This window comes from Uloborus diversus, chromosome 10 (genome assembly GCF_026930045.1).
Source record: "Uloborus diversus isolate 005 chromosome 10, Udiv.v.3.1, whole genome shotgun sequence".
NCBI classification, from domain to species: domain Eukaryota; kingdom Metazoa; phylum Arthropoda; class Arachnida; order Araneae; family Uloboridae; genus Uloborus; species Uloborus diversus.
In genome coordinates, this window is record NC_072740.1 from 33786861 (window position 1) to 33802256 (window position 15396).

A 15396-nucleotide genomic window follows, 5' to 3' on the forward strand; every position below is an offset into this window, starting at 1 on the left:
GGTATCCCTTTCCTAGCAAAGGAACATGTTGTATCACATCCTGATGGAGTCCTATTCCTATCCTATTCCTATTCAGAGTCACAGCTGACTACAACTGTATTTATGTCGAGGACTGCATACTAAGTGCCTTGCCTCCATTATTTTATATACCGATAGATGGCAGCACCATCACCGGATCGAACAGTTAATGAGAATTTAGAACTAGTCCAGGAGCTAATAGCTACCTGGTGCTAGCATCCCCAGAGGTATCATTTCACTTGGAGGACATTGAGACCACGAGCATATTTAACGTCGCCCAGTCCCCTTCAATGACGACGGTGGGTCTTCAACCATCGAGGTTCGAACTCAGGACCCTCCGGCCCCGGATCCGATACTCTACCGATCGGGCTACCACGGCCCCATAGAGTCCTAATATTCCTTTAGTTTTTTCGGGTCCTATTGCTTTCACAATGCTGGTTAGATCGATCATTCTTCGATTACTACCTACACCAGTCAAAAATGAGCATGGGCAGTGAAATGATTTTAACCAGAACAATGATAGTAAAAATACATCAGTGTCAGGGGAATATATATGAATACTGGTTGCCCCTTCTCTAGAAGCATGAAGACAGTGCAGTATTATTTTAACATCTGCCTCTTCATGACTGCTTTGCAGTGCAGTCACAACACCTTTTAATGATGATTTAGCATCACTTCTCCAACTAACGATTAGGTCTTTATCAATGCCGCGTGTGTACATTAAAGCTTTATCTGCCAGATAAGCTGTCAAATTATCCTTTGTTTTTATGTGAGAAAGTAGGGTTTTCACCTGTATATTTCCAATATTAGTAGAATCAGTTATTTTAAACTCAATGGGTGTTAACGTACTCACCCTTTTTTTCCGCATGGCAGATTTCAGCGAGTTTTCGATATATGTGTCAAACACTAAGTGTGTTTCATCCTAATTTAAAAGAATTTCCTTGATCTTATTATTAAATTCTGCAGCTAAATCATTACATGTTTTCACTAGCTCTGATTTCTTCATTGATTGTGGCTCAGTCATTCCACCAATAACAACAACACTGTAAGATTTTCTATTCATTTGCTTCGGTATTTTTGAGTATTTCATGGAGTTTGGTAAAGAATCTTTGATGCTACTGTCTACTTTTTATGAGCCACATTCCTCTAAAATCTTCATTAACTTTGGTTTGTTTTGGGACAATTTTATCGACACGTCCAAATTAAACATAGACTGTGGAAAAGCCGAAAATTCATATGCACCAAGTGCTGCTTTTAAATCAATGTCTGCTCGGCTCCTCGATACAACCAGCAAACGGGTAAATAACGATCGATCAGCTTTTAACTGTAGAACAGTGCCAGCTATATTTGTCGCAACTTTCTTCATGCTATTTTTACATAGATTTAGTTTTTCTTTCTTCATTGGAGCCCAGAAGTTCTTATTTTCAGTTTCAATTCTCTCTCGTTTGAAAGTGGCGTACATTTCACGGCCTCTGTTTAAAATGCTTAATACTTCTGTTTGTGTGGCTTCACAATATACAGACTTGGTTGTTGTGTTAATAAATTCACTGCCATTATATGTTATACGGTTTGTTGATACTCTGATGGCATTATATATAGATTGCACATCTTCATGTTGTCGCTTTCCTCTTAAACTTGCCAAATGATGATGTTTACTCCTTAACATTTCATTTAATCCAATCATTGCTTTAGTTTTATCAGAAAGCCTTGCCAGCTCTGGAGAGGTCAAAAAAAAAAAAAAAAAAAAAAAAAAAAATCGCGCTAAAGTATTTTTCTTAATGAGTTATATTTAATATTCCTCCAATTACTTTCATTCTCCTATTCTCTTGCTCTAAAGCTTCATCTGACCCTAAAGCACAAAACGGTTCAGAAGACTTTTTAACAACCCAATGTCTTTCCATAAATTCATTCCAAAGATTTGGATGCTTAACTTTAAGACATTTCATATCAGTCAGGTACCATGATATCATATTTGCATAATTTGTTAAATCCAAAGCAAAGAAATAGGGAACGAAAGCTTCCAATGAAGAAATATGTAATTCCCAATTTCCAGACCTAGCAGACCGTATAAAAAGTAGTATAGTATCAACCATATGCATATATAACAAAACAAGTTTAAATATTGGTCTTCCACTTGATTCTGTATCCTCAAAATCTTTCATTTTTTCATGTATTTTAAAATCTATTAATATCTGAATTACATTTGAGTGAAGTTCTTTTGCTTCACCATACTCTTTTTCTTGAAAGCAGTAGATTAGTTTTTGTACTTTATCATCGCATTGAAATTTAATTTCTTCATTGTGTGTATAAAAGGCATCGAGATAACATTTGAATAGTGCAACCCTTAACGTAGAATGTGCTTCTATAGCCCGTCTAACACACTTTCCTGCAAGAATTTTCGACACTACAGTTTCACTGTCTCAGTCAAAGTGGCGTCGAGACCTGTACCATCTAAATATAACCCAATTGCTAGCAACATAGCCATAACCGTATGTAATTCACCAGGTCTAATAATCCAATTATGGGACAAGTTTTTGTTTGCCATAAAAAGTTTTAAAACTGGTTTGTATAACCCAATATCCATGGTAACTACTATCGGTGAATTTTCCCCTAAAATATATTTAGTTACGTCTTCCAGTTTCTGCATGAAAGTAAGCTGTGTTGAAAAACTTGAGCTGCAATCGATAAGAGGTAATACACAAACACGAGTTTCAGTGATCTGCTGCTTTTTAACTATAGAGTTGTACGCGGACCAGTTTGGAATATGAATAACAGGTTCAGGGGATTGTTTTGCGTTACTGGGGAGCGTTCTAAAAGATGTAAGAAAAGCTTCTCGTAAGGCGCAGTTATACAGGTTATTAGGAATTCTGTTAAACGATTACACAGTCGAACTTCGTTAAAACGAACTCAAAGGGTCCTTCAAAGTAAATTTGTCCCAACAGTAGCTCGTTTTATCTGAACAACAATAGTGTTGAGTGTGTTAAGTGATTTTCAACAGAAGGACTGGGTCCGCAAATGTAGTTCGCTTTAGCAGTAGTTCGTTATAATCGTGTTCGAATTAACGAGGTTCGACTGTACTAACGTTTAGTGATCTTAGCATGAAAAATAAAAGTATTTTTAACTGCGAAAGCTCACCCGAGATACTTTTAAGTTGCTAATTAGAATGTGCCAAGGTAAAAAAAAAAGGATTTATCAGAATTTTCTTTAAAAATGAGTCAATAAACAAATAAATCAAATATTTTATTTTTAATTTATAATAAGAAGGTGAATAGAATATTTATCAAGTAAATTCACCAGAAAAATTATCACAAAATACCCAAAAATAAACTCATAATTTCAAAAACTCATCAAAGCCGCCATCTTGGATTGATGACGTCATACAGGCCGTCTGACACGAATCCAAGCAAAACAGCCGGTGAGGCATAGTTATATAGACCATAAGGAATATATTAAAATTGGTCTCACAATTTCCTCACGAAATTTCCCACGGAATGTAATATGCCCCCCTACTATAAAAGCAACAAAGGCCTTCGTACTATAGGTGTCACTGTATAAAAGACCAGCAATTTCATGCCATTGAAAGAGCGAATAACAAACTGACAAAATGCTTCAGCACTTGAGGAAAAAATCATAAAACAATGCTTTTGTGACAGCTATAGAGTTAGAACAAAGCAAAGTATTAACATTGGCGATCAAATTTTAGAGTGTTACTAATTATTAGATGGTATAACAAAAAATAACCACAGGTTTTGCTTATTTTTCATATGAGAAAATAGATGATATATGTATTATTTATCATCTAGTTTAATTTTTACTTGTCAAAGGAGGTGTCTGTATCCTAATCTGTAATCTTGAAAACACGTCTGGCACCTTTTATTACTATTAAACTGTACATTTTTCATAACATTTTAATTAAGTATTTGGCAAATATTTTTTGGTGAAATAAAACATTTCTAGAAATATTTTACTCAAATTAACTCTATTAATGATACATTGAAATAGAGATAAGAATGAAAGACTTGCCTGTATCTGGAATGAAATGGCTGTTTAGCCGCTGTGTCTTCACTTTCGCTTAGATCCTCCCTGTGGATATGAAGATTTGCGTTGTAAGTTGCTGGGAAATACCGATAATGGGAAAATTTCAAGAAAAATAATTATGTCAAAAAGTATTAGCTGTACTTTAGATTAAAAGTAACTTTATTCGACCCACAACACATTTACCGTGAGTTATTGACATTTTGCTGGTGAAAAATACGTCACTTTTAAGCTCCCAGGTATTATGAATATGCTGTTGTTTTTTATTTTTATTTTATTTTATGTATTTATATTTTTTTTACGCTTGCTTTAGTACATTTCTGAAGTCTTGTATTTCCAGTTAGGAGGACATTAACTCCGATAAATAAATTTAAACGCATAGGAACATTTCATTGAAGTGTTAAGCCTTCTGGAGGTTAATGGCACAATGTTTTATCCTTAATGGGGTTAAAGTTACTTCAATACATCCGAAGTTTTAAAGTAGCGTGCAGAACTGATCGCACGCAATAAAGACAACGATTGTGGTAAGTGTTTTAAACAAATTAAAGCATTTGAGACAACTTTTATGGCTTGAATGACACAATATCCTTTGTGATGAAGATGTCAAAACGATATATGCGAAGGGTGCATTATTTTTATTATTTTTTATTGCTATCCCTAGGCCGCTTCTGTCGGACGATTTGTTAAAGTTTTAATTGTTTTTCTATCATTTAAAACTATAATTACATTGTATCATAGTTGTAATTGGGAGAGCGATTATTTTTGAATTTAATTCTTTGCTTTTAATAGCAGCTCATGTTACATTTTACCTCCATATAGCTAAATTTCCAAGGGAAATATTAAATAAGTATTTTAACTTCACAGAACTTTCCATACTTTACTCGAAACCATTATTATTATTTTAAAAAATGAATGTATTGAAGATTTTCTTAAACTTTATGTCTAAACTATACCATGCTCCAAAGAATGGGACAACCAATTAGTATCAATTCCAATTAGTATTTTTGATTTAAATTTTTGGAAATACTAGACATATTTAAGACTTTTTGTATTAGTAATTGATAGGGATGTTTAATTTTATAGGTCATAGTATAAAAATGAGCTAAAAAGGAAAATATGCCACGAAAAGATAACAAAATGAAGCTACAAAATGTTCGCTTTTATTTACTCATGTCAATTGAAACAACTACCTTTCTTCACCCGAGTATGGTAGGAATAATTTCGTGTATTATTTATTCGTTTTCCAGATGTAGGTTAAAGGTAATTTACGAAAAATAACAGCAATTAACTCATATAGAATAAATATTTCACATAAATGAAAATCCATTATTTATGTGAAATTAGTAATTAGTTGAAACAAATTCAGCAGTTCAAATGAGGATAAAATCCGTAATGTATGTAAAATCAGCATTAAATTTAGAAAAAGTCAGTAATTTAAGTAAAATTCGTAGCTAAATAAAATCAATATTTACTTTTCTTTATACTTTCTTTTAAAAAAGAAAGTACTCTGACGCCCTAATAAACACTTATTTTCTTTAGCAGACATATTATAATTAACATAACTCCAAACAGTTGTACCATTCAAGTCCCAGCAATTACGTAAACCGAGGTACAAAAGACTTCGGTCTAGTTCGTTCCCTATCTTAATGGCAGCGCTATCTCAAATATCTCATTTTACTGAAATGTTCTGTAGGTAAGGAACATAATAAGGTTACTTCAAAATCGGTTTTGTGACCCAGATTTGCTAAGTTAACTTTAAGAAAGTGGCATTGTTTAAGGTAGACTACTTTATAGCGGCATTTGGAATTTTTACGAGGTGAAAGCTGTGCTTTCAAATCAAAATTTTTCCGCATGTTTTGTGAAGTTTTATGTAATCGTAAACGGTGCATAAAATAACTGATGCAATTTATATCTTTCTTGGTATCGAAATTTTGACAGAAAACAAGCTTTAACTTTAGGGTACATTTGGCATATTGTTCCTTGCTTTCGTTTTTTTCAGGTTATAAAAAATATATTAAAAAAAGCCATGATGCTTACACGATGTTGAGCTTTTATGAATATATATTAAAATCACATCGTTTACTGGAAATTAAATTTTAAATTATTGCATTTTTATCCAAAACATTTATTCTTTCATCAAATTTTACAAAGAATAGATGAATAACAACATATGTGTTACTATGGTAAGAATATTGAGCATTGTTGGTTCGTATAATCTCAATTTATCAAAAAACAATTGTCTCAGTTCACCCCTTTCATCTTACCTTACTGTTCAGGAAAAACACCAATTACAATTCAATCTTCTAAGTGAAAAAAAATTATAGCTCCAATATTGTATAGCCATAAGTTTTGATACTTTTTAACTATACAATACACTGGCCTCAAAAAGTAAAGGTACAACATGTTCGAAGCTCACCATTCAAAAATGGCAGTAACAATAAAATGCATAGTTTGCATGAATGATAATAACGAACTTTAAAACCATTTATAAAAAAAGGATAGCTGCCACTTTTATTTTGTAGAAAAGAACATATCTTTATGAGTGAGAATAAAACATGCAAATATCAGGCTTTCGTACTTTTGTGTGTAAGTTGTTGGCAGTTTCGGTGACAACAATCAATAGAGTTTAGAAAATGTGTCAGAGACGTCGTTTGCTCGATTCGTTAATGTGGCGGGCTGCTGGATGGATAGAAATGGAATTGTCTCAGGCTGATGCTGCTAGACGTCTTAATGTGTCTCTAGTGTTGTTCAGCGATTTTGGGATCAATACCAGTCAGAAGATTCTGTGTCCAGAAGACCTGTTCCAGACCGACCACGAGCTACAACACCTGTTTTCAAACAACCGTTGTCCAACAGTTTTCTAGTTCTTTCAGCTCAAAGGAGAAGAATCACTACTGTGCCTCAGCTCGTTGTAGAATTTTGTAGCATTAGGAAGAAAAATCTCTGCTACTACGGCGCGAAATCGTCTTCACAATGCAGATCGATCTGTATGCAAGTTACAAGACGACCAGTTGTGTGCGCTCCACTCAACGGACCACAGCGAAGGATCTGCTTAGGCTGGGCAAGAGAACATGTTTCCTGGACCCAGCAGCAGTGGGCTTCTCTGCTGTGCACAGACGAGTCCAGATTTACATTGGAATGTGATTCAGGGCGTCTACTGATCTGGAGGGAACAGCGCACTAGATACCATCAATCCAACACTGTTGAAAGGCAGAGTTATAGAGATTGTGGAATCATGGTTTGGGCTGGGATCTCACTCGGTGGTCACACTGACCTGCATGAGTTCCTTGGAGGAACTCTGACTGGTCTCAGGTATCGGGGTGAGATCCTTGATCTATATGTCCGCCCATATTCTAGTGCTATTGGTAATGCCTTAATTCAGATGGATGGTAATGCACGACCTCACCGAGCTTGGGTTGTTGAGGAATATCTTGAGGACCACGGTTTGGAACGAATAGAATGGCCAGCTCGATTTTCAGACCTGAATCCAATAAAACATCTTTGGGACTATCTGGGCAGACAGGTTGCTGCTTTAAATCCTCCTCCAAGGTCGGTACATGAGCTGGAACAAGGCCTACTCTGTGTCTAATATTTGCTTCATATTCCGGTGTCCGACAGCTAAATAAACAGCATGGAAAATCGATGCCGCCAATGCATTCAAGTTAGGAGGGAGGACAAGTTCCTTATTAGAATCCATTTTTGTAACGTTTCTATGGCATTTTACTACATAACATTATGATGTTCTGTTTTCTTCAAGAATGGATTTTTCCGAAAAGATTGCTTTTTTTTGTTATAAATCGTTTTTGCAATACACTTATACAAATTTCTATGACGCATTCAATAAAAAACTATTTAATGCACATATCCTCCAAATTTTTTGTTTCTACATTCATTCATTTGCAAATTAGACGCAAAAAAAACAGTTGTACCTTAACTTCTTGAGGCCAGTGTATTATTTTATTTCGATACGCATAAAAATGCATTGGACAGAAAATTTCGACGTCTTATTGCACAATTTTTATGCACTTGTATGGTTGTGCCCGGAAAGTAAATATCAGAACTATCACCAAAGAAAATTTTAACAAGTAATGTTTGATCGCGTTTATAAAGGCAACGCAACGAGCCGGCATCAAGAAGGTAGCAAGGAATTTGTATAAAGACCGTTTACATTGGAACCGGCTGTTGACCAATAACACTTCTTACGTCCGTTTACATTGAACTTTTCAACTACTCCAGCTTTATTCCTTACCAGAAAGGAAGCTGGTTAGTTCAAAGCTGCAGGGATGCTGTGTAAATGGATGTTTTTGAAAATACGTACTCTTGGCTTTTAGCCGGTTCATTGTAATCCTTTTGTAAACGCGCCTTAGGTGTTTGTTGATTGGCCTCAAAAGCCGGCTTATTGGATGAAGTATTTTTTAAATGCAATAAGATTATTCGCTATATAAAAGAGGAAAAGTGGATCACTGCAATCCTTCAATCCTTGCACTTTCAATCCTTCTCCTTACCAGAAATGGAAACTGGGTAAGTTGAGTACTAGCAAAATGCTGGTTTCAATACAAACTTCTTGGTGATGACAACTGGTTTTTTCTCAAGACCTACTTCCTGCTTAAGTTGGCTCATTGCATTTTCTAAGTAAGCGCACCCTGAATGATATTGAACTTACCCGCTTTCCTATAGAGACATTTTCTATTGGTTTTCAAAACTGCCTAAAATGGTTTGACTTTTTGATCAATGTATTTGGGCTACACTCCACTAAAAATGATTTCAAGTTTTGAGTGAGAAAATGCGAGCTTTTTTCGAGACGTTTTGCAGACATCTCAAGATATTTTAAAATTTGGATTTGCCTTTAAAATGTCTCTAGAAATTTTACGATAGTTTATAGATGTTTTCCATACGTTTTACCTATCTAAACGCATTCTCGAGAAATCTGGAAACATTTCAATACCGAATTTAACTCTGAAGTTTTTTTAATCGGTTAGAAGGTCAGAAAGTGAAAAATGTTTATTTTCTTGTAAATATAAAAAAATATTTTCAATTCGGAACCTAGTAATTCAATATCTCTAGAAATGCTTGCACTGAAAAGAACCTTGCCATAAAAAAGATTGTGTGTTACACATTTCTTCTTAATGAGCTTTCTTGAAGCTGGAACAGTATGCTGAATTAAGTGCATTATTACACTTTAAAAATGAAATATTTTGTGAGTGAAGTTTTACATGTTCCAGTTTATGCACTGTAGTTTATCTGGAAGTATTTGACATTAATTATATGCATTATTTACAATAATTACATAATTTTTAAATCACACGTTTAAAACTATGCAAATATTTGTTTACAGTGGTTGAAAATTATTTATTTTTTCATACGTGAATTAGTTGATTACTCTCGTGGACAAAGTTTTGTTCTGAATGTTAAATTCAGAATACATTTTTTTTTTGCATACACAAAACTCAAATACTGAAAGGAAAAAGGTATATACTTGTATGTTTTTTTAAAATTCTATGTGAAGTTTTTCTCTGTTTTCTATCTATTTTTTGTCTTTCTTTCTTTCTTTTTTTTTGTAACTTTCGTATGAGTAACAAAAAATATTTTTCATTTGATAAGCTAGCTGCTGAATTACATTTTAAAAATTAATTCATTAATGTATTACTCAAACATTATGCGCTTAAAATTTCGCTGATGCGAAGCATTTTCAGCAAAGCGAATTAGAAAATCAATTCTATGAGAATTAAATAATTTTCGCATAAATATCAGTTATCTCACAATTAATAAAGTCATGGGAGGGAGTAAATTTTTTCTTAAAAGTAAAAAATCCCTTAAGCAAGACAAAAACTTACTAAAGTCGAATTAAATTTGCTTATTAAAAAGTAATTTTACACAGAAATTTGGGCTGTTAAGAAACTTAGAGTATCGTATTATATGAAAAACTATTGATTTCCATTTAATATAGGAACAATAGAAATGACAATTACTATACTATAAGTACACGCATGATATAATGAAAAAGATGTATGCATGGTTGTAAGTGATGCTTGCAATAGTGAAAACATAGCACAAATAATCTAATGTTTAATTTTTTTTGAAATTAAGAATAAAAAAAATGTCATTCATATTAAATATTGTACTAAAAATGGACTGTAATATTTAAAAAATTACCCCACAAAACATGCAGAAATTATCGAAAAGAAAATTATCTGTGTAGTTCGTAAGAAATGTTGGAACTGTATTAAATATAAGTTTCTGTTAAGAATTGTATTGTTTAATGAAAATTGAAAGGATACTTTTTATTTGAAAGGGGACGAAGGGAAAGGAAAAATAAATTATGAATTTCATTTGTATATCTTTGGTATAAGAAATTCTTAAATGAGGTATGATTATAAGAATTATCATTCATAATTACAGTATCTAAGCGTTTTAAGTTACATAAAAACAGGGGTGCCCATCCCCCCGGAGCAATAGTGCATCGCTTAAATACCATGAAGTTCCCTTAAAAAGTAAAAAATATCGATTCCCTAAAAACTTATCACCCCCTCTTCCTATTTGGGCACCCTCGTAAATAATAATAAAGCTCAAAGAATCCGAATCAAATTGCCGGAAAAAAAGAATAAATATTATAAGATTTACTGCTTCGAAAAATTAACAGAAACGTAAAACTAAAAAATAATGAAACGAAGGGAAAAATGAATCAATAAAAACAAAAAGATACGTAAATCAGAATAAATGGAGATATTTTCTTTACATTTATTCTAGTTTAAACTTGACCTTGCTGAAAGTTTTAATGATCATGTGGCATAAGAGAGCATAAAATTATGTTTCATAGGTGCAATTTGCAAGATATTTAAATTATTTAAAATGTTTCCTTATACGATATTCCGTAGAAAGACTAGATTTTCTTCAAGATATAATTTCAAAAAATCTACCTTGAGAAAATATCAAGTCGTTTGCAACACTTTAAGTCTTCATTCTAAAAAAATCTACGGAGTTAAAATTATGCTATTTTCTTCAGAGATTTCTCTTGAAAATCTAGGGAATTATAATCTGCAGATTTTCTTAGTAGATAGAGATTTTTAAAAAGTTCCAAAAGTCTTGAGTCTTTCTTTAGATTTTTTTTATGAAGAGATGTCTGAGATTTTTTTAAATTTTTTTCTAGTGTGGTACCTATGGAATATGAATACAATTATAGCTTAACGTAATGCAGGAACTAAACAAAGAAAGCCGTGTAAGTATTACCTTTAAATATTTTAAAATAAATATTAAACTAATCTTTTTTCTAGCAATGGCTATAAATAAGTTAATGACACTAACTCCAACCAATCTTAAACGGAATTATAGAGAAATATACCTACTTTACTACGTTTTAGAGCAGAACCATAAAAGTTCAGGAGACAATTACATGCAATCGCCCAATCACCAATTTTTGTCGCATTATTATATTATTTGATTAAGTGCTATAATTTTTCTCTTAGAAATATAAATATATGCCGGAAAACTGTAACATAATAATTGCTATCTTCCAAGAGCAGTTATTTTTCAGTAACAGTATAAATCAGGAGTTGTGCTTGCGCTCAGAATCAATCATGAATTGGGGACTGGGCAGTCTGGAAAGTTTTAGTTTTCACTCTTATAAAATGCAATTTGACAAATGTTTGGATGAGCAGTATTTTATGTGAGATTTTAGATATAGAGGCATATAAAATTAGTTGTAAAGCTTTGGGTTTTAAAACAGTTTAGCATTTCCCATTAAATGATGCCCCATCGAAATTTTTTTTTCAACACTTTATCTTGTTTTTACATTACTTTATCGTTAAAAAGTGTTCCTCTGTTTTTTGGGCTGCCCCCCCCCCCAAATGTAGGGATATGGTGAGCCCTATAGTACTTTAATCGGAGTCGCTGGCCCTACTATCTAGAATAGTGATACCAAGCATGCTCGAGCTAGAGTAGAGAAGAGAATGGTTCAAAAAAAAAAAAAAAAAGGTAAAATCGTAGTTATTTTAGACATTTTTTTTCCCGAAGGGGATTTTTTCCACTCTTAAATTGAAAAATGCAAAATTTCTAGCTGAAATAATGTCCTTAGAATTTTTTACGAATACATTCTAATGTTTTTATTTATTTTTTTTTTTTCAATTTTTAGCATCCCACATGAAAACAAACTGCGATAATACAGGAAGCTGTAAGATGGTTTAATTTATCTGAACATCAAGTATTAATTTTTACTTTTCTCACTGAAACAGTAACTTTATGCGCTAGATAGAGTTATAAGTCGACAATATCAATTAGTGAAAATGATTATGTTTAAAACATGGCTTTGGCTATTCAACATGTGTGTATATGTGCACAAGTAAACCTTTTTCGAGTTAAGCATTTTTTTCTTTGGTACAATCTGTACACCGTCTCCCAAGAAAAGTTGAAATGAATGATGACGACTTTGTTGTACATTTTTACCCTCATCGATAAAAATTTATTTTATGCAATATTTTTAAATAGATCTACGACTCTGAGTGCATGCAGTCAAAAATTAACCTAGGTAGAGTTTATTACTGCTAACTCTTGATTACTTTAATCATTTTGCATAGTATTTCCAAACAATCACTTGATAGGGCTCATTGTCGTAAAGTTATTTAAATGAAAAGGATTTTTTGGTCGGTTCTGATTTTCTTCATCCTATTTACATCTGAAATTAACGTTAAAGTGCTTTAAAATTAAAATCATCAGACTGTTTTCTGAGCATTGCAGAACAAAGAAAACGAGCTGATGTGTGCATCACATGACTTCCTTTTACTCCAATTTAATGTCTTTTCCCCATTACTGGCAATTTTAATGTGATTCAATAGTTTTCATTCTAAATATCACCAACAGTGGCCAAATTGAAATTAGATTTAAAAAAAAAATCGCCAAATTTGTTGCCAAGTTGGCGACAAAACTTGGCGACCGAAAAACTGGCTATATATTGCCAAGTGTCCGCCAAATTATAACACCACTTGAGTTTACATCGAAATTAACAATGATTTCCTCCTGAAAAGGGGCAAAATACCCCTTTAGAAACACCCGAATGCAACCAAAAGGAGAAGTGCACAACTAGACCCCACTAGGAGTCTACGTACCAAATTTCAACCTTTCTAAGACTTGCCGTTCTTGAGTTATGCGACATACATACATACTTACATACAGACGTCACGAGAAAAATTAGTTGTAATTAACTCGGGAATCGTCATTATGGATATTTCGCGTGTCTATACGTTCTTAGGCACTTATCCACGTGTGGTCGAGTCGAAGAAAAAAAAACTCAATATTCATTCGGGGGTGAGTAAAATGGAAATTAAGGTAGATTTTTGAGTGAAATTTTTTTCGCGAATACAATGCTTCCTTTTTTGTAAAAGGAAATAAAAAGGCTACGTTGAAATTTTTGTTTTTTTGATGAATCTTGTTTTTTTTTTTTTCTTTTTCATCTACTTCTGCTGTTGCGTGCTATTTCTGATCCAAGTTGATGCTTTAACTTATTAAGAGAGAAAATGTCAGTTCTAGCTGTGGTTTTAAACCTTTAATCCTCATTAAGTAGAATTTTTCTTGGCCTTTTTTAGAGATATGCATGCTTGAATTGCTCTCCACATAGTAAAACGCTATAGACTACCACTTGTACACCAATTTAAAACAAGAGAGATTTACAAAGTTTATTTACTTCAGCTTTTTCAGTTTCCAATTATTGTTTTCTCCTTCTGGCAAGAACTGCAGATATTTTGGCATTTTGATTATTCATTGAGCGATCTCAACACTTTATAGTCTAAGAAAAATATCTCGCCTTTCCGCACCTATCATGTTTCAAGAAAAATTTACAATAAATCTGTTTTGTGCAGGAACTTTTGCGACAGCAGAAAAAAAGAATCTTTTGTATTATCTTATTTTCGTTTCGATGACTTTTTAAAAAACTTCCAACACATATTTATGATTATGCTGTCCGCCTACAGTACGAATTTAAAAGCATGCCCTTGAATAGTTTTCTTTTTATTTAAATATTTCCATTGTGCTTTTTTTTAAATTCCGTATTGAGAGTACTTAAAATGTATTTTTCAGAAATTTAGGAACACACTTCTTTTAAATGTGTATTTTTGCTGTGCTAAATATAAACATTATTTTCATGTAAGGGAATGTGTTACAAAGTGAAATTGCGGGGCAAAGTGAAATGGTGAAATATTTACTTTGCTTTTAGCGATACCTAGGTATATAGTAATATTTTTACTATGTAGTAACACATGCAGTCTACTCCAGTCAAGAAAAAAAATACCTCTAAAAATCAAAGAATATGAAAATACAAGCAATTTTTCAAAAATTGACACTTATATTGTAATATTTTGGTTAGACCAAAAATTATTTATTATCATTATTAAAGGGCACAATTATTTTTATTAGCATTGGAAACATTGTTTGTGATCTACTAATATGCAGTGCATTATTCATTTGTTTAATATTAAGCTTATTTGTATAAGGGTTGGCCAAATGAAAAGTGGACGCGTGCAATAACATCAGAACGAATGATTCAATTAGAGTGCCAGTGCACAAGTATATAAAGGGTGGTATGAGGTATGCATCTCAAATGTCGTTCAGCGGTTAAACCTGTTTGCAGTAGAGGAAATAGTACAAAAGGAAAGTCGTGTTAGCCATGGATGCGTCCAGATTGAAAAGTGCGGTAGTACGGTTAAGGGCGGCAAACGACATCAGATCTGTCGAGACCGGTCCAATCAAACATCGCAATCACCAATGATTCCATTGCCTTCATTAATGAAATGATCCGAGCTAATCGGAAGATTAAGAGACCCGTGAAATCAGTGACGAATTCAACCTGAGTTCAACCTCAGACTAACATCCACAAAGATCATCCCAGGAAACCCAGACGACTCTAAACAAATTTTCCATTGGGAAGTTTTGGAGCATCCGGACTTGTCACCATGTGACTTCCACATCTTTGGGCCACTTAAGAGCATTACAGGGGAAACGTTTCCATTCCGACAATGAATTGAAAGAAGCCGTGCGGGACTTCCTCAGGAATCAGCCCCGATCGTTCTACAGCAAAAGCATCGACCTGCTGCTGCAACGCTGGACCTCTGCTTCAACGCCCATGGCGATTTCTTTTGATTTAAATTAAAAATATTTTTGTTCAGTTCTTCCACTCTTTATTTGAGCCCTTATATGTCAAATGCTTTGTACAGTTAATCAAGTGTATGCGGGGCAACGTGAAATAGTTCATTTCATTAACTTATTCAATCTTGCATAAAGTCATTTAGGTTAAGTTGCTGTACCCACGGATAAAATTTACTTTTCAATTTTTGCTGATCTCTGTTAATGCATAATCGA

General features: G+C 33.3%; 1 protein-coding gene across 1 annotated transcript in view; it reads right to left on the minus strand.

Moving 5' to 3' along the window:
* Positions 1 to 1793: 1793 nt before the first annotated feature.
* LOC129231709 (uncharacterized) overlaps positions 1794 to 15396 on the minus strand; it is a 37437-nt gene continuing 23834 nt past the window's right edge. The window contains exon 3 of the mRNA XM_054866071.1: positions 1794 to 2073. Within this exon, the coding sequence (XP_054722046.1) occupies positions 1794 to 2073 (280 nt within the window). The remainder of the gene's footprint in view (positions 2074 to 15396) is intronic.